Below are 21,246 nucleotides of genomic sequence, written 5' to 3'. Positions count from 1 at the left end.
GTTTCATTGTTGTGAGCAGCCAATCTCAGTCATCTTACATGTATGTTTCATTGTTGTGAGCAGCCAATCTCAGTCATCTTACATGTATGTTTCATTGTTGTGAGCAGCCAGTCTCTGTCTTCTTACATGTATGTTTCATTGTTGTGAGCAGCCAGTCTCCGTCATCTTACATGTATGTTTCATTGTTGTGAGCAGCCAGTCTCAGTCATCTTACATGTATGTTTCATTGTTGTGAGCAGCCAATCTCAGTCATCTTACATGTATGTTTCATTGTTGTGAGCAGCCAATCTCAGTCATCTTACATGTATGTTTCATTGTTGTGAGCAGCCAGTCTCTGTCTTCTTACATGCATCCTTCATTGTTGTGAGCAGCCAGTCTCTGTCTTCTTACATGCATGCTTCATTGAAATTAAAAGCTTTTTTCGTGTGATTCTTGGAAAAAGGAATTAAAATACGATTTAGGTACACAGAATTTTTTCTTTTATTGTGTATAATATATGGCCTACCTCAACAGTGTTAATCTCAAAATTTCTTTTTATTTAAAATAAGTTTAATACTAATTTGTCATGTCATAAACGACCCTTAAAAGTTGATAGTAACGACACTATACTCAATTTTTAGGTTAACTATTGGCTAATTTGTATTAATTTAATCTTTTTTATATGGTTAAGAATTTTTAAACATCTAAAAATCCAACCTAATATGAAAATTTATTAGTTTGAAAGTGTTCAAAACTTAAATCATGTTCACTGTCAGTAGTGGATCTAGGATTTATTTTGAAGGATGTTTATACAGCAGGAGATACAGAGGAAGGGGTTTGGAAAGGCTCTCTCTCAAGTAGTTGTTTATCAAATTGTGTAATTGTAAGACAATGATCTTGATTTTAATCCTTTTAAATGTATCACATTTTTTAACTACTGTATCAAGTTTTAAGCCTCTAGGTCCTTTCTATCAAGTTATCAATGGGCAGACAGACAATAACATGATTTTAGAAGTACCTGTAGAGTCCTTCTTTAGTAGAGTTCCTAAAAGTTATAGCTTTACTGTGTTTTTTTGTTTTGTTTTGTTTTATTTTTTTTGTTTTTTGATGAGGAATTTCATTCCAGAACCTCCCTGATTAAGCTAATGCAAATATGGAAAAAAGACAAGTAAAATCACGTAGTAGGCCCTACTAGGAAAAAGGTTATTGAGAATCATCAATAATCAGAAAGTTAACCTGCTTAAAAGGTCGGCGAACAAATGAGATTCACTCTTTAATTATGAATAACATGTCATATTCTCAATACGAACCAGACAGACTCTGAAACATTTATGAAAGGCATTAGAATATCAAATTTTCTATACATCATAATATTGAAAGTAGTAATCCAGAGAATATATAGCCTACTTTGAATATAGACAGCTCACATATTGTGCTTGAGGATATCCTCACCAGCAGTCCAGTAGTTCTCTTTCAATGCCATGATACTCTCCACATCCAGCTAGACTGCACAAAGCTCTTGCCAGATTAACTCCTTCAAGGTCTTTGACGTAATATTACACTCATAGCGATTGTGTAAAAGTGTTCTACAGATGTGATAATAACTAAATAACATAGTTTAACTAATAACATAGAAAGCTGGCTTTTAGCTACATAAGTCTTCCAGATCACAGATCAGGTTATAGAAAGCTCCTCTGGCAGCTATAGTGAGTCAAACCCATTGGTTAGTTATCTCCCCGCAGTCGAGATAATAAATCAAAGCCTTTAGAGTACACCAAACCATCTAGGAAGAATAAATTGAATAGGAACTGAGGATGGGAATAATGTATTGACACCTAATAACTAAAAAGCCACAAATCGTTGACATCTTTTTAGACAATATCTAAATTATTTGAATGAAATAATAAGAATTTGATTTTTCTCTGTTATCAATTAATAAGAAACAGATTGTATCACTAGAAGGCACCATACATTTTGGATAAAACTATAAGTAACACTAAATTAAAACATAGCTGACTGAAATAGCAGTTGAGGTTGTGTGGTGAGTAAGAAGTCTTGGTTTTTAGTGGTCAACCAAAACAATATGTGCAATAACTAGCCAAAAGGAAAGTGCAGAATTCATCATTTGAAACTGTATAACTTTTAACACAATTAAAACACTGGTGGCTGGAATGTAAGTTAATGAAAAGGTGACTTTTTAAAGTCAATGGTTATGAATTCCTGTTCAGGAGGTTTAAAATGTCATAAATTAATACTAAGTAAATTTTATAGCTAATCATGAGACAATAGACAAAACAAATATACTTTTTGAATAAATGTTGCATAAATATTAAAGTTGGAAAAGATATGTAGGCTTGTAGAAATTGTAAAATTACATGTAGGACACATCATATAGCATGAGTATTATCAACAATAAATAAATAATAAACAAAGTTTCTTAGATTTTGAAGAAGTGTTCTCTAAGATACCACTTCCAACAGTGTCTGAAAAATTTGATATTTACATTTTTTATCCATCTTTCATGGTTCGTCCAGTTCTGTTATAATGATGGAAGTACTTTTTGCTTGTGTTGATTTCCACATAAAAAATGTGTTGGATGAATATCAATATTGTTTCTCTAACTTGGATAATCCATTCAGACAACTTGTATCAAAATCTCATGTGTGTCTTCTCTTGTGATATTTAACGTTGGTTGGAAGGAGGGTTGAGGCAAGTAATGAATTTCCACTCAAACTACATTAATAGTGACTATCTAAATAATACTTTATAGCAATTCAAATTCAAAACAACTTTATTCATATAATTTGTACAATTACTACATTTAAAATTATACAAATAAAGAACGGCATCAGTCATATTTTATTCAAAATATTTTTATATTTTCATAAATTCTTCTAATGAATATAAAACTTTATGGTTAAAAATATTTTAAGGTGTTTTTAGAACAATAAATTATTTTCTATACTGAGTAAGTCTTTTGGAATTTTATTTATAAACTTAATTCCTGTCGAGCTTGGTTTCTTATAATGAAATTCCAACGAGTGTTTATGTACTGCCAATTGGTTTCTAATTGGAGTAAAATAGTCGTGAATAGACCCTAATCAAGGTAATTTGTAAACATTTGATCTGACTATCATTACTGTTACTGGAAGTATACACATTCCATAAACAGTTAAAATTCCCAATTTATAAAAATGAATCTTTCACAGAATCCCGGCCCTTTAAATTTAGTATTATTCCTAATTGCCTTTTTTTAAGTTGCAGAATGCTTTACAGATTTTTATTATTAGCGGCCCCATACAACGCAACACCAAAGGGTATTTGAGAATGTATGTGGGCATAGTAGATGGTTTTTTGAATTTATATTCAAGAGCAATATTTGGATCATCTTCTACAAAGTTTTTGGGTCTAAATGCGGACTGTAAATTAACATGGCATGAGCGTATTTCAAATCTAAATAAAACACTAAGTAAAACCTATTTGATATGATCTCGCTCTCTCTCTCTCTCTCTCAATCAATTGACGTTATAAGCGTAATATACCATTCTAAGAATGTTGTCTATTTTAGAATAACTTAAGGCATAATATTCTGGGGTGATTTAGTGGAATGTTAGTGTTTGTATTGCAAAAAAAATAATCTGAGCCATGGTTTAAAAAAAACCTCACAACACCATGTAAACCTTTTTACTAAAATTTAATCATATTGGCAGTTCCATCCCTTTATATTTTCCAGCCACTTCTGTTCATGAGAAAACATCCACCATTTTACAGACAGCAAAATCACTTTCACAGTTATAATACACATACTAACTTTACAATATCCAAATCACAGAACTGGACAATTTGAGGAAATTCCCCAATATGCTGCAATGAGGCTATATAACAAGCTGCCTGAGCTTTTTGAGTCATTACAGAATTTGAAACTTAAAAAAAATTTTTAATATCTCATGATAAATGCTTTTACTCTGTTTAAAAATATCTTCAAAATATGTAATTTAGAATTTTAATAATCTAGTTTTTATGTCAATTACTGGATGATTCATTGTACTACCTAATTTTATATGATCATGTGTATATTATTATTTTAATGTAACCAGGATTGGGGTTTTAAGATCGGTAGAATGAATGAACTTTGTGTCTATATAGATAATTGGTCGGCATTCGGCTAGGAAACACTTAATTCCGCTTAATTTAGGTTAAAGAAAGAAGCAATTCCTATCACATATTTCTGGTTTTCCTATAACAACTTTTAAATTATTTTGTTTTTCTCTACTGCCATCCAAGATTTAAAAAAAAACTTTTAAACTACTCTTCTTTCCACCAAAGTGAATAGTTTCTTGAAGTTTATTTGAAAGTGGGTCTTGGAAAACACTGAAGGGATGATTTATAAGGATAAGCCCGATGTTCTTGGAATACCCCTCTCCCCCACCCACCAGTCAGCCGGCCGGTCTGCACTCACAGATCCCTTGGCCCGTCTATATGTTACAATGTTTAGGACTTGATATCTTATAATGTTGGAAGATAATAAAAGAATGTATAATATCAGTCACCCAACCTTTTATTGTTAAAGAGTATAAGTTCTTGCAACTTTTTATAAATTTAGGTTAAGTTTTTAATTTTATGATTGATTTTCTGAATGACCTAGGAATTTGTTATTGCAGTATCGTCTACTCCCTTCAATTTTTCTTCACTAAGTCTATTGTGAACACTTTTTTAGTTTACAAGTTCATAAAATAATTCCATATGTCTAACATCATTTCCATAACACTAAACATCAGTGAATAGATTTTAGTAAATCACTGTAATGGAATACAATGAAAAGAAATCTTCACTGACCAAGATCGATTTTGCATTGCAGGACAAAGACAGAGGTACTGCTGAAACATTAGTGTTCCACTTTGAATGCTGAGCTGTGAGCTTAACTTGAACAGAGAGAGTTATATATTAAATTGTTGTTTTATATTTTTCAGCTGATATTAAACATTCCATGGTGAATGGGCTTTCCAATGGTTATGACAAAGAGAAGAAAGACAAAGACAAGCACCACGATAAAGATCGTGATAAGGAGAAGCACAGAGATAAAGAGAGTGAGCGTGACAAACACAGAAGCAAAGATGGTGATAAGGATAAACATAGAGATAAGCATAAAGACCACAAAGACAGGGACCGTGATCGTGAAAAGGACAAGCATAGAGAAAAGGACAAAGAAAGAGACAAGGAGCGTGATAAGTCGAAACATAGTTCTAGTTCTTCTAGCAAAGTAAGTACACTTAGTATTTTTAATGTTGAAAACTTTGTATTTAGAGATTCATAAGTCAAGAATAGTATGTAGTTTTATCAAGTGGTAATTTCTTTAATCCTTATTGACAAAATTGAATTCACAGTTAACCTTGGATTATCAGTCATTGGTATTTATCAAGGTTAAATATTTAGAGTGAGAATATTGTAACTTTGAGCAGATGTAAAAAGACTAAACCAATGTCCAATCATGTTATTTTGTGGAGTTTTTCTGAGCCAGTGATTAATTGATTACATTTAAATGTTTAACAACAAAAACTGTTTAAACCCGTTTTTAATTTTTTTGTTCTCAAATCCATGATTACACAGTTAGAAACCTGCAGTCTTACCACTTGGCTACAGTAAACGTTATTAGACAAATGTATAATTCTTTAAGTAGAATATTTCAAATACATTTTCATATTATATACTTTTCAGAAGAAGGTAATAGAAATTAATTTGAATTTAAGACAGTGTTAAAATTTAAGATGAGTCTTTGATCTTTAACCCAGTGGCAATTGAAATGGACCTGTATCCCAATCCACTGCCTCAGTTCATTCCTTTTAGCCAGGACTAGCTCCTAGCCAACTTAGTCTAACCTAGCTCCTAGCCTAACATAACTCATCATTCCTCCTGATAGTGACCAATGACAGAAGGCAGTGTTTATAAAAATATCGTACTTAATTTACAGTATATGTTATTATTTTCAGGACAAACATAATAGTAGTAGTAGTAGCAGTTCTAAGGACAAAGATAGGGACAAAGAAAGGAAAGACAGAGAAAAGAGTAAGCATCATGATGACAAGGAGAGAAAAGACAAGGAACATAAAAGTAGCAGCTCGTCTAGTAAAGATAAGGAACACAAGAGTTCCAGTTCCAGGTAATAATCACTCAATTGATTTATTGTCATTTCACAAGACCAGTATTGACCATGTCAGAATATAGCATATGTGCCAGGTCAGTAGGAACATAAAAGTAGCAGCTCGTCTAGTAAAGATAAGGAACACAAGAGTTCCAGTTCCAGGTAATAATCACTCAATTGATTTATTGTCATTTCACAAGACCAGTATTGACCATGTCAGAATATAGCATATGTGCCAGGTCAGTAGGAACATAAAAGTAGCAGCTCGTCTAGTAAAGATAAGGAACACAAGAGTTCCAGTTCCAGGTAATAATCACTCAATTGATTTATTGTCATTTCACAAGACCAGTATTGACCATGTCAGAATATAGCGTATGTGCCAGGTCAGTAGGTTATAACAAATAAAACAGGAGTAAAATCCAGTAAAAAATATTTTATTAGTGTACTTAGTTATAATTGGTAAAAGACTATTGCAAATGCTTAAGCACATAACTGAATAATTATTGAATGATATTCTCAATATACTATAACTGAAGACTGCTTGATTTTTTTATCTGGTGTTACAATTTAAATATTATTAAAATCATAATTAACTATATCAAATAAATAAAGATTAGTTATTGCTTTTATTTTTAGCTTATTAAAGATTGGTTTACAGTGTTCAGAATTGTTAAATTTATTTATTATCTTATGACTTTCTTTTGTAAGGAAAGAATTTCCTGAACTCTGTTAGTAGTACCCTGAAGTAGTAAGGGTTATTTACTTTGAAGGTATTCAGACATTAGTCATTGTGTAACAAATCATTTGTCTAGCAATTAACGTAAGTAGCTAAAGATCCTGATACCATATTATCAATGAACATAACAAAGTATCAAGTGTATTGTATAATCATGTGGCTAGTAAACCTAATAAAAGTGGGCATCCATACTATACGGGTATCAGAAGAATTCCTGTTGCATAGCATATTTTATTTAAACATTAGATTATGAGTTTTTTGTCATATGACAAATGTTTAAACATAAAATATTTAACTTTTTTATGAAAAATTTATAATATGTCTCAATTAAAATTTTATGAAGAGCTATCAATATTTTACCAACATGATTAAGTAGTATGCTTACATTTAAATGTTAAAAATTGTTCATATTAAAAACATTTTCTATCCCAAAAAAGCTGCAGTTGAGATAAGAACTATGATAACATTAGCTTAAAAGAATTGATAATCCAGAAGTATTATGAAGTATTTTTTTTTTTTTCAGCAAACATAGCAGTTCTTCTAGCTCAAAACCCAGTTCTAGTAGTTCATCTAAAGATAAGGAACATAGAGATAAAGATCGAGAAAAGGATAAGGAAAAGAGCCGTGATAAGGATAAAGAGCGCAGTAAAGAAAAACACAGTTCTAGTGAAAAGCATAGCTCAAGTGAGAAACACAGTTCAGGTTCCAGCAAAGACAAGGAGAGACACAGTTCTGACAAGCATAAATCAGACAAAGATAGGCATAGTTCCAGTTCTAGCAAGGAGAAGGATAGACATAGTTCGGAGAAGAAGGATAAACATAGAGAAAAAGATAAATCTAGAGATAAAGAAAGAGAAAAGGAGAAAATAATCAAGAAGGAAGAGTTGTTAGGTAAGTGGGTATTTTCTATCAAACCAATTAGTATGTAGGCTACTTGTGAATTGTTCAATATGCAAAATGCTAAATGCTTAATGAGGGAACATAATATTTTATTGGTTAAATGAATTAAAATTTAAAAAAAAGAGTGAAACTGTTACTTTCCAAACATATGTTGAAACCAGATGTTGTGTACAGAATTATTTACACTCATGTTGACATAAACAATTTGTGCATCATTTCATTTGAAAATTAACAAGTTTCAATTATTTTAACAACCTAATCAAGTTATTGCCAACATTAAGTTTACAGGTTCAGCACAGCATGTTACAGGTATTTATTATGCTACCATGGTCAGCTAACCCTTCTCTTGGCAGTCATTCCACTTCTTATTCTTAGACCATTTTCAAACATTTTTCAAGGGTATTTTTAATAATTATTGTAATATAAAATTATATTTTGTTTTCTTAAAAAATTTTAAGTTTCTAGTTTAGGAAAATAAAATTTTAAGGGGGCCATTTGACAGTAAATTCAATCCGGTTTCTAGATTTAAATATAACAGGGGCCAAATTTAACAAACCACCAAGACAGGCAAACAATAAAAACGCAATAAGGAAATGCATAGCAATGTGTATCTCGTGCTTTAAGATACCCGAACGGCTACACAACAGTACTTGTGAAAGATTGCGTAGGGTACATGTTGTTGTGAATGCGTTAAATACATCTGTCACAAGTTACATGAATATACACAGAGTAAAAATCTTGAATATACAAGAGTCTGAGTCCAGTATTGCTTAGACAAGGAATCTTAAATCGTATCGTAAACTATTAAACAGTGTAACAGTAGAAGCAAGAGAAAATAGCAAAGAATAAACGTGAATGTGACAATTGCCTGTATAGGATTTGCAGGTACCACAGACAATTATTTAATAAAACAAGGTGTTGTTGAAATTTATTTAGCTCACTAAATAATGATCATAGCTTTCAAATTGTATTGACTTTACATATAAAATTATAATTTTGTATTGTATTTAACATAAAGAGTATGGAAATGATAAAATAGTATAAATGTATATATTGCTTTGTATTTTCAGAATCCCCACAATTTAAAAATGAATCGATGGAAATAAAGCAAGAAAGGGATGAAGATTTCTCACTTCAAACTTCTTTAAGGGTAAGTCCTGTAGTTAAATAAAACTGTGAGTGCGAGAAACTCCGTATTAGTTTAGTTGTTATGCAGAAGCTGTGATTTATTGACAGAGGAACAGCGGATTCAAGTATGCATTCAATACCATGTCCTTACAGGTCCACATGTTAAGCGTTCCAACTATTAATAGATATTTATCTTTGTGCCTTATGAGTTTTCTTTCATTTGTAAAATATCCATAATAACAAAGACAGATACAGATGAACTTAATTAACCAAGTTACCCGTTAATCAAATTGATTCCAACAAGAAACTATTTTTTAATGTTTGCCCTCTACGATGTCCATTGTCTGTTCTAGGATGACTCGATGGATGACGATGATGACGGAAAGTTGATGATCAAGGAGGAGCCGACGGATGACGAAAGCAAGATGGATTACACCGAGAGTACCATGGATATGTCCGGTGACAGGTCACAGATCAAAGAGGAGGAGGAGGATGATGAGGACGACGACTTGCCTATGGTGAGCTTTTAATGTTATAATGTCAGTATTACTTCTCAGGCTTCGTGTGTAAAACTTTCAGATCAGCCACTGAGTACACCTTCTGTTCAATGTTCAAGTTGGCCACTTTAGCTACAACTGTATATAAAATAGAATAAACTAAAACTTTAACAAATTGAAAAAAATCAAAGGAATCTCAGTAATTAAAATTTTCAAATACTACTACAACTACTTTCAAGTAGTTTTTGGAACATGATTTCAGTTTGTAAAAATAGCTGCTTTGATAGTTTTCAATTCATTATTCTTAAAATACTTTGTTGCTCTTTGATGAGTTGAGGCCCACAATTTTGTGTATGGTGTAGGTGATAAAAGTTAAAATGCAAAGGATTCGACCGTACCATTATATTATATGCACTTTACCAGACAATGTTTATTGTTGCAGGCTGCCCGTATGGCCAAAATGAAGAAGGAAGTGGAATCGGAGGATGAAGATGATGTTCCTCTCATGGCTAGAAAAAAACCAAAGAAAGAGAGTGCGAAAAAGCGGAAAAAAGCCGATAGTGACTACGATGATGAAGAAGATTTTAAACCAGTAAGTTAAAACTAAATGTTCAATGTATGCTTTATGTAGGAAATAAATCATTTATTTAAATAATGGTCACTACTATTACTTATAGAAATTAAATTTGTAATGTTTCCTTCAGAAATGTAATAATATCAACCAAGAAAGAAAATAATAAATTACACTAATTTTACAATACGTTAAAATTATTGTGTATGCAGCTTTAGATATGCCAAATTAAAGCATGCTTAGAATTCCAGTTATTTTATATTTTACATGTACATTTGTCTTTAAAAAATATCAGTTGTTTGTTTAAATAATAAATATGGTGTTGTTAAGTGGTATTTATTGTTTTTCTTTCAGGCCAAGAAAAAACAGATAAAGAAGGAAAAGAAGAGTGGAAAGGTGAAGCAGGAAGGTACTACAGAGAGTCCTAGAAAGAAAAAGAAGGATGAGGAAGAACAAGAAGTTTGGAAATGGTAAGTGACAATTTAGAGAAAACTTTTAGTTTTATTTACAGAACAATGCTAGAAATTAATTTTCTTGTCGACTGTTTTCTCTCTACCAGACTTTCGTAAAATCTAGGTTGGGTCTAGGCTTTTTGTTTGGGTTCATGTAGATTTCTACATTGTTTCATTATTTTATACAGTATCAAAGTAAAAAGTAAATATTCATGCAGACTGTTTACGTTTTAACAAATCTTGTACTGCCGAGCCCATGTTGTGTTTAAATCTGACAGCCGCAGCCCCAGCGAAATCTATAATTTTGTTATAAAGTCAAGACAGCAAATATATCTTTACTGTTTCATCTGTAAACAGATAGTGGATATATTATACTGTAAAACTTTTGATATTAAGGGGACTGGGATATCCCTATACTTACATTGTTAAATTTGTTAAGTTTATGTACCTGTTTCTCAATAACCATAATTGATAGACTTACTCTTTGGTTTATTTTTAAAATAGTACTATTCTAATCAAATTAAGTAGAAAAGTTGTTATATTTATTTATTTTTAAAATTATTTATAATTTTTTTTGAAAATGCTTCAAATTTTACATATTTTTTTACTTTTAAAACCTACTATATAAATAAATTTGAAAAATCTCAACTTAAAATGTCCAAAACACTAATAGGAACAAAAGAAACAAAAAATTATATTGATATCTCCTATGGTTCTCGAGAAAAAGGTACATGAGTAGTAAAAAACACGTTATTTCAGGAATCTCAATTTAAAAATGTAACAATATGGAAAGCAGCAGTTTTCATTACCTTAGTACATTCCTGCACCATAAGCTGATTGATCTGGGTCTTCCTGTGCTTCATAATCATCCTCCAACTTCCTTTTGGCCAACTGCCGCTTCTGACGACACTTTTTTTGGATTTCTTCCATCGCTTTTTCAGCTTCCGCAATTCGTTTTTCATCAATAGCTTTCATGACTTTTTTTACAGTTACTTCCAGGATTTATTCCCAATCCTTCTAATAGTCTACATCTTATGTTCCCAGCTATTCCTTCATACACATTAAATTCAAGGGTAGATCTCATCACAAAGTTGTATTTCGGTATTCTGGTCCAGACTAGACTGTTCAGGCTCTCACAAGGGTTTTGGGTGCCACCATGGAGACTCTTTTTCAACAGTTCGGGATTCAAGAGGTCTCTGAATATTGATTTTATTTGATCCATAACAACTGTGGCAAAGTGTGTGTGATCATCAGGGTTGACTGTTCATTGCTATTTTTAAAATGTTGGAGATGAATTGTCAGACTCTGCTTAGCGTAGCGGAGAAGCTTATGAAAATGCTTATGCATGTTATTACTAAAGTGTCAATAACTTTTTTTATATTACTAAGATAATCATAAATTTTTATAGAAATAAACAGGAAAATACACTGAATGTAAAAATGCAAAAAAACAAAAATTGAAAATTTTCACCCTTAGGGTCATCCCAGCCCCCTTAATAAATTTTAGTGTAAATAATAACAAGATCCCCACTTGACCGTGAAAACCGTGAATTTCACTCACTGTGGAAAAAGACCTTAAATAGGCCGTAAATTTAATGTACAAACCGTGAAAATCTCAACAACTTGCGATTAAATTAATTAACATGCGTCATCGCTGTGACTGTCGTAAGGTGGTTCACACTGGCTACGAGTTGTCGCAGTCAATCGCCGGACTTCGTGGGTGTGCCAATCTCTCTCGAAATATGGATCTCGGTGGATTCGGTTGGAGAGAAGTCCGTATATGCTTAATTACTTATAAACATTACTATACTTTTTGTACACTATAATGTAAATATTGTATCGTTTTTTTTTTTTTTTTTTTTCAAATTTCATATATCTGTGGACTAACTACTTAATCAGATAGGCCTGACACTTTGTTGTTATATATTTTACAATTATGCTACTTTTCTCTTACTTTATAGCACTTTATGAGTAGATTTTCTCACCAGCGCTAGTAATTTTGCTTGGCAAGAAAAGTGCATTTAATAATGATTTGGTTATTTTACTAAGGGGAGCATGTCAAAATCACACCTAAATTTCTGTACTAATTCGTGTGATAAAATGTTATTGTGTTTACTGTTAAAAAAATATTTAATGAATGAATAAATGAATGAGTTTATTTCCATCATTTACAATATATACAGGAACAAATTATACATGTAATAATTATTATCAATCTAAAGGTTGCTCTAAGGAAATGGGTCTACATAGGTAATGTGGCCTGTGCGTAGACCCGAGTTGCTCAAGTAAAAACAATAATTTATTGCAACAATGAGTTTGAAGTATATTGTACGGTTTAATTGAGAACCACAATCCCTACTATGTGCAGCAATGCCAATGTACGTCTTGAGGCAATGTGGCCTGTGCATAGACCCGAGTTGCTCAAGTAAAAACAATAATTTATTGCAACAATGAGTTTGAAGTATATTGTACGGTTTAATTGAGAACCACAATCCCTACTATGTGCAGCAATGCCAATGTACGTCTTGAGGCAATGTGGCCTGTGCATAGACCCGAGTTGCTCAAGTAAAAACAATAATTTATTGCAACAATGAGTTTGAAGTATATTGTACGGTTTAATTGAGAACCACAATCCCTACTATGTGCAGCAATGCCAATGTACGTCTTGAGGCAATGTGGCCTGTGCATAGACCCGAGTTGCTCAAGTAAAAACAATAATTTATTGCAACAATGAGTTTGAAGTATATTGTACGGTTTAATTGAGAACCACAATCCCTACTATGTGCAGCAATGCCAATGTACGTCTTGAGGCAATGTGGCCTGTGCATAGACCCGAGTTGCTCAAGTAAAAACAATAATTTATTGCAACAATGAGTTTGAAGTATATTGTACGGTTTAATTGAGAACCACAATCTCTACTATGTGCAGCAATGCCAATGTACGTCTTGAGGCAATGTGGCCTGTGCATAGACCCGAGTTGCTCAAGTAAAAACAATAATTTATTGCAACAATGAGTTTGAAGTATATTGTACGGTTTAATTGAGAACCACAATCCCTACTATGTGCAGCAATGCCAATGTACGTCTTGAGGCAATGTGGCCTGTGCATAGACCCGAGTTGCTCAAGTAAAAACAATAATTTATTGCAACAATGAGTTTGAAGTATATTGTACGGTTTAATTGAGAACCACAATCCCTACTATGTGCAGCAATGCCAATGTACGTCTTGAGGCAATGTGGCCTGTGCATAGACCCGAGTTGCTCAAGTAAAAACAATAATTTATTGCAACAATGAGTTTGAAGTATATTGTACGGTTTAATTGAGAACCACAATCTCTACTATGTGCAGCAATGCCAATGTACGTCTTGAGGCAATGTGGCCTGTGCATAGACCCGAGTTGCTCAAGTAAAAACAATAATTTATTGCAACAATGAGTTTGAAGTATATTGTACGGTTTAATTGAGAACCACAATCCCTACTATGTGCAGCAATGCCAATGTACGTCTTGAGGCAATGTGGCCTGTGCATAGACCCGAGTTGCTCAAGTAAAAACAATAATTTATTGCAACAATGAGTTTGAAGTATATTGTACGGTTTAATTGAGAACCACAATCCCTACTATGTGCAGCAATGCCAATGTACGTCTTGAGGCAATGTGGCCTGTGCATAGACCCGAGTTGCTCAAGTAAAAACAATAATTTATTGCAACAATGAGTTTGAAGTATATTGTACGGTTTAATTGAGAACCACAATCCCTACTATGTGCAGCAATGCCAATGTACGTCTTGAGGCAATGTGGCCTGTGCGTAGACCCGAGTTGCTCAAGTAAAAACAATAATTTATTGCAACAATGAGTTTGAAGTATATTGTACGGTTTAATTGAGAACCACAATCCCTACTATGTGCAGCAATGCCAATGTACGTCTTGAGGCAATGTGACGGAGTGTGTCCATAGGGGTCAAAACTATCCATAGTTGGTCGCTATCAGTGACTCGGCTTCCGATACACTTAAATTAAAAATTATGTTATTTATGCGTTTTTGTTAAATAAAAACTGAAGGCGCAAAAACGATATTAGTGTTGTTTAAATTTGAAGAAATATTTCAATATAAAATTTGGGAGATGTAGTAGCAATTAGTAGTCGAGATCGATTTATTCACTCTAAAAGATTGAATTCCAGTACTATTGGAATAGCGGGTATTATGTGAATGTGAAACTGGAGAAAAGAGGTTACTGGAATCTTTGTAAATATAAAGTAGGAGATTTTTGACATAAAGTTGTCTTATGGTAAATATTTCAGTTTCTCTGTATATAGTGTCAGTAGGGAATCGTCGAGGTTACTGAAATATAAACTTCTTCCTTTATTCTAACTTAACATAAATAAGTAGATTTATAAAAAAATTCAACACTTTTTATAATTGGCTGAAAGAGTAAATTAATTTCTCCTACATACAATCTGATTAATAATCCGATTTAAATAGTATCTACTACAAGTTTGTAATATTATGTAATTGATATTCAAACTTTTTCGTAAGTCCAGTATTCATTTTCTAAGTTTAACTTTCACAACTTGAGCCAAAACAAGAATATTAAATCATCGCTACTAATGAAAACCTATAATTTGCTGTACTACTCGACCTATTCTCTCATTTAAGATTTTCTTCTGACTTCTTGTGGGCCATTCCCTTGACATGACAAAAAATGGCAGTTACTTCAAAAAAGATTTATAGGTGCAGTAGGCCTAATGATGTACCAAGTTTTATTGCTTTACCTGTAATCGTTCGGGAGTTATCAAGCCAGTGTGGGACTTTTTACACCCTATATTTGGCATTTCTGGCAAACACTCCAGGAATAATGTCTAACACTAATGGGCTAACAGCTCTGTAACTGGTGATTGACAAATTTATATATTATTGCGATAGTTGAAATATAAATATGCTTGAAAGCAACACCAATCAAGAAAAGCCTAGCAATAGTTGGTATTGAGTCTGATAGACGGCAGACAGCTCTTAGTTACATAATTGTTTACTTAAACAGAGAGCAAATGGCAAGTTCCGTATATTTACATGAGAACTAAGCTGCTGGTATTGAGTCTGATAGACGGCAGACAGCTCTTAGTTACATAATTGTTTACTTAAACAGAGAGCAAATGGCAAGTTCCGTATATTTACATGAGAACTAAGCTGCTGCAATGAATACATTTCAAGTAGTCTAGAGGTTATTTAAAGCTTCAGAATTATACTTTAGTTCAGTATTTAGAATATCAGGTTATCTCACAGCCTATGTTTAGCTACTTAACAATTTATTTCAAGTGTTTTCTTAAGCTTGAATAATTGTGCAACAGACAATATAAACTATTACAAAACTTAACAAATACCAGATATGGACAGTTTTAAAACAAGCGCTGTGTAATACGTAAACTACAAATAATTTATTATATAAAAACAATTCTAATGTCGTTCATTGCTCAATTGAAATTATAAACTGATCTATAGATGTGGTTATATCAGTGTTGTCCTGAAATAGTTTATTATAAACTATCACAGCTGTTATCATCTCAATCTTTGTTTGTGTCCTGATTACGGCGTTCACTAAGAATCCACTGTTTATTAACAAAGATACAGTGAATGATAAGGTAATAATGTTTCCTTGTCTTTATTTTTCATCAAGATTAGAACATAAAATATTTAATTGATATTTAGAGACAAATTTGTTAATTTCCATAATGTTTTTACAATACTTTCATGACATCTAGGGACCGGTTACACTAACAAGTGCAAGTAGTTGTTAATCCATCAAACTACTCTCACTGTTATCAGAATAGAATAGCTGAGTGGCTTATCCCAGATCTAAATCATCTCGTGGGAACTATACTTTTGGCTTGCTAGAAAAACTTGTTGTCATACTGTTATTTTATGGAAAAAATTTCGTTATTATCTATTTATTATTTTATAAAAATGTAATACTATATTGTGAAGATACTTTTCTTGTACTGGAATAAATAAAAATGAAAAATGAAACACCAAAATATCCTTGTGGACAGTGCAATAAAAATTTTGGTAAAGCCAATCATGGTATTTTATGTAAGGGAATGTGTACGAGGGGGTATCCAAAAAAAAACCGGAATTATTTTATAAAAATTATATATTATCAAATTTTTTACAATACGACCTTATCTCCTTCAAAATAATCTCCATTACAACTAATACACTTGTCCCAACGGTATTTCCATTGATCAAAACATTTTTTGTAGTCATCTTTAGAAATGGCTGCAAGCTCGAGCTTCGTTTTTTTCTTAACCTCTTCAACGCTGTCAAATCGTTGACCTTTCAAGCCTCTTTTCATGTGTGGAAATAAAAAAAAGTTGCATGGAGCGAGGTCAGGCGAGTAAGGTGCGTGGGGCAGCGGAACCATGCCGTTTTTGGCTAAAAACTGCCTAACTGAGATGGCTGTGTGTGCCGGTGCGTTGTCGTGGTGGAAGAACCAGTCTCCAGTCTGCCACAAATCGGGTCTTTTCTGGCGAACACTGTTGCGCAATCTTCTTAAAATCTCCAAATAAAATGTTTGGTTGACAGTCTGACCTGGAGGAACAAACTCAGATTGAACAATGCCTTTAGCATCAAAAAAGCAAATCAACATGGTTTTGATGTTTGATTTGACTTGCCGACATTTTTTTGGACGAGGTGAAGATGGCGACTTCCATTGGCTTGACTGTTGCTTCGTTTCTGGGTCATAACCATAGCACCATGACTCATCACCAGTAATTACCTTTTCCAGAAAATCGGGATCATTTTCGAGATGTTCTTTCAGAAGGCGGCAAGTTTCAACTCGATGTGCCTTTTGATGGTCAGTCAGAAGTCGAGGAACAAATTTGGCAGCAACCCTTTTCAGTCCTAAATCTCCTGTTAAAATTCGCTGAACCAAGCTCCAAGTTAACCCACTACTCTCTGATAGTTCCTCAATTGTCTGTCGACGGTCGGTGAGCACAAGTTCACGAATTTTCTCAACATTTTCGTCCGTTCGAGAGGTTGATGGACGTCCAGAACGAGGTTTGTCTTCAATCGACATGTCGCCATTTTTAAATCGAGCGAACCACTCGTAGACCTGAGTTTTCCCCCATAGCATCATCTTTGTAAGCTGTATTCAACATTAAAATAGTTTCTGCAGCATTTTTACCAAGTAAAAAACAAAATTTCACAGCTGCACATTGTTCACTTAAACTTGCCATGACAAAAAACGAAACAAGAACAAAACAGGGTTAACGAAAACAGTCACTACGAACGAACAGAATGCACTAGGACAACGGAACTGGGGTCACTGAGCTCGCAATGGGTTGCGCGACACACGCTTAGCGGCAGGAATGTGTACTACACGCTGCCGGCTGCCAGCAATACAATTCCGGTTACTTTTGGGTACCCCCTCGTATACAATGGTATCATAGTAAATATCACAGTTCTCTCTTTTAAGAGGAATTTTAAAAGATTTTACCGAACACTGTTGCGCAATCTTCTTAAAATCTCCAAATAAAATGTTTGGTTGACAGTCTGACCTGGAGGAACAAACTCAGATTGAACAATGCCTTTAGCATCAAAAAAGCAAATCAACATGGTTTTGATGTTTGATTTGACTTGCCGACATTTTTTTGGACGAGGTGAAGATGGCGACTTTCATTGGCTTGACTGTTGCTTCGTTTCTGGGTCATAACCATAGCACCATGACTCATCACCAGTAATTACCTTTTCCAGAAAATCGGGATCATTTTCGAGATGTTCTTTCAGAAGGCGGCAAGTTTCAACTCGATGTGCCTTTTGATGGTCAGTCAGAAGTCGAGGAACAAATTTGGCAGCAACCCTTTTCAGTCCTAAATCTCCTGTTAAAATTCGCTGAACCAAGCTCCAAGTTAACCCACTACTCTCTGATAGTTCCTCAATTGTCTGTCGACGGTCGGGTGAGCACAAGTTCACGAATTTTCTCAACATTTTCGTCCGTTCGAGAGGTTGATGGACGTCCAGAACGAGGTTTGTCTTCAATCGACATGTCGCCATTTTTAAATCGAGCGAACCACTCGTAGACCTGAGTTTTCCCCATAGCATCATCTTTGTAAGCTGTATTCAACATTAAAATAGTTTCTGCAGCATTTTTACCAAGTAAAAAACAAAATTTCACAGCTGCACATTGTTCACTTAAACTTGCCATGACAAAAAACGAAACAAGAACAAAACAGGGTTAACGAAAACAGTCACTACGAACGAACAGAATGCACTAGGACAACGGAACTGGGGTCACTGAGCTCGCAATGGGTTGCGCGACACACGCTTAGCGGCAGGAATGTGTACTACACGCTGCCGGCTGCCAGCAATACAATTCCGGTTACTTTTGGGTACCCCCTCGTATACAATGGTATCATAGTAAATATCACAGTTCTCTCTTTTAAGAGGAATTTTAAAAATCAGAGAAATCGGACAGAAATTGGATTTGCCATAAGGATGTCTACTGATGTTACTTTGGCCTGGAAGATGAAATAACTGAAATAAATAATAATGTGTCTCTTGAGTTCTTGAGCTCAATTCACAACAAGCAATAATCAAAGCACTAAATGGGGACTTAAACCAAGCAAAACCGGTAATGAAACAACTAAGGAACCATAACACACAACTTGAAAATATAATATTAAAAAAGGAGAAAATAATAATTTTACTAGAAAGGCAACTTAACTTGAATAATTAAACTAATAATCCTAAAAGACTCTGTGATGCATTGAGACCTGATGCAGTTAGTTTACAAAATAGTTTTCTCAAATTACAATCTACACCAGTCAGCCATAGTACAACCTCATGGTGTGGAGCTCTAACACAAATAACAATGTATCTTTTTACTTTGGCTGTTTAAGGTAAGAAAACTTGCAGCATTCAATCATCTTCTGTTAACATGAATTAAAATATGGATGCAATTTTTTCACACAACTGTTTTGAAGTTCTAAATGTAGACGAGGAATAACGATCTGAAAATGTAAGAATAGTGACTTCTGCAGAAGACTGTGCAAAACCTAGTACAATACAAGTGCTTATCTGTGCAGATAGATAGCCACGGGAGAGATTTAGCTTGGTATTTAAATAAATCTCAAAAAACATATGACACAGTCGGTTTTGTCAGGCCAGGTGAGTGAACAAAACAAATTCTAGTCAACGGAAATGTTGAAGAAGCAAATCTCAATGAGCAAGACAGTCTTGTGATACTCTGTGGAATGAATGATGTGGCTAGGAATGAGGTCGATGAAGTTATTGATGGTATTTCTGCAACACTGGGCTGAGTCAAGCAAACAAATGTTTTTCTAATTGATTTACCGAACAGATATGACTTAGTGAACTGGTCATGTGTCAACCATGAAGTTAAAAAACTAACCAGCTTCTACTAGAACTTTGTGGAAAATATGAGAATGTCACATTGTAGGAGGCAAACAAAGGCAATAGACATTTGCACACACTCCAAGGCCTGCATCTCAACTGCAGAATTAGCTAGCAGAAATGATCGTTTCAGCAGTCGCTTCTAAGAAATAACCAGACCATTAGGATAGACTAAATGTTGAGCAACCTCCACCACCAGGCACAGAGTCTCTGACAAGGAAACGACTCTCCAGTAACACCAAACATACATCCTTAGAACTCTCAGCAACATCATTTAGTATTTATCATTGCAATGTACAGTCTATTAGGAATTTTTTTAGCATTTTTTAAGTAACTGCTATTTTATTACCAAATATAATGTAATTATTTCCTCCTGAACCCCAAACTAAAATTTAAAACAATTTTTTAACAAATTGGAAACCTTTTTCAGAATCAGAATCATTTTACTGTCGTCCAACAATTACAAAATTGTATTGACAAAGTCAAATATGATATTAAAAATATCACTAAGTAGGCCTACAGAGCCTAAAATAAATACAATCTAAATCTATGTTAAAAGTTTAAAATTGTTTAAAATTAAAAGTCACTAAAATTAGCATTAAAAATCTCATCTACAGAATAAAATGTTCTTCTCTTGAGCCACTCTGCAACAACATTCTTAAACCTACCAACAGAAATTGATCTAGCACTTAATGGTAACTTATTGAATAGCCTAGCTCCGGTTATTGCATAGTTCTGTTGAGTTTTACTTAACCTAGCATATTGCACATCAATTGTATTTTTAATTCTAGTGTTGTGTTCATGGTTAAAGCTTCTAAGATTGAAAGAGTCGAGATTTTCCTTAACAAAAACTAAACTGTGTAATATATATATATACATGGAAGCGTAAGTATACCCAGTTCTTCAAAAAATGGCCTACAGGACTCATTGTCGCTAATTCCTACTATGCAGTGTATGGCTTTCTTTTGCCATTTAAACACAGTCTTGGCTCCACTAGAGTTGCCCCACAGTAAAACCCCATACAGAAGGTGTACATTAAAGAAAGTGTAATATGCACTAATGATAAGATTAAGACTTGTATACAATTTTAGTTTTTTTAGTAGAAATATTACTCTTGCTAATCTAATACATAAATGGTTTGTATGGATTCCCCAGCTAAGCTTTGAGTCTAAATTGATACCAAGTAGTTTTACAGACTTATTTTCAGAGTTACGTAAACTAAAGACAATTTCCTCGGTCTTGTTATTATTCACAGTTAATTTATTAGCAGAGAACCAGAGATAGGACCTTTCCCTCATATAGCCCATAACGACATCATTTAATTTTGAGTCTCTGTCTGATGATAACAGAGTAGTATCATCAGCATACAAGACAACCTTACCAGGGACAAATTTAGGGAGATCATTAATGAAGACAGTAAACAAGAAGGGGCCCAAGACTGA

General features: G+C 33.5%; 1 protein-coding gene across 3 annotated transcripts in view; it reads left to right on the top strand.

Annotated features, from left to right (window-relative positions):
* The window catches only part of LOC124364104 (DNA topoisomerase 1), a 58,862-nt gene that overhangs the window by 7,854 nt on the left and 29,762 nt on the right, over nucleotides 1–21,246 (top strand). Inside the window, exons 3-9 of one of the 3 annotated variants that reach the window (XM_046819294.1) lie at nucleotides 4,950–5,239; nucleotides 5,967–6,136; nucleotides 7,378–7,745; nucleotides 8,825–8,904; nucleotides 9,236–9,400; nucleotides 9,822–9,971; nucleotides 10,305–10,420. In XM_046819294.1, the coding sequence (XP_046675250.1) occupies nucleotides 4,967–5,239; nucleotides 5,967–6,136; nucleotides 7,378–7,745; nucleotides 8,825–8,904; nucleotides 9,236–9,400; nucleotides 9,822–9,971; nucleotides 10,305–10,420 (1,322 nt within the window). In that variant the 5' untranslated portion in view covers nucleotides 4,950–4,966. Of the gene's footprint in view, nucleotides 1–4,949; nucleotides 5,240–5,966; nucleotides 6,137–6,366; nucleotides 6,425–7,377; nucleotides 7,746–7,939; nucleotides 8,064–8,824; nucleotides 8,905–9,235; nucleotides 9,401–9,821; nucleotides 9,972–10,304; nucleotides 10,421–21,246 lie in introns of those variants that run through there. The other 2 variants (XM_046819296.1, XM_046819295.1) reach the window with 2 other exon arrangements.

Source organism: Homalodisca vitripennis, chromosome 6 (assembly GCF_021130785.1).
Source record: "Homalodisca vitripennis isolate AUS2020 chromosome 6, UT_GWSS_2.1, whole genome shotgun sequence".
NCBI classification, from domain to species: Eukaryota; Metazoa; Arthropoda; class Insecta; order Hemiptera; family Cicadellidae; genus Homalodisca; species Homalodisca vitripennis.
This window is presented reverse-complemented; position numbering and strand designations above follow the sequence as displayed.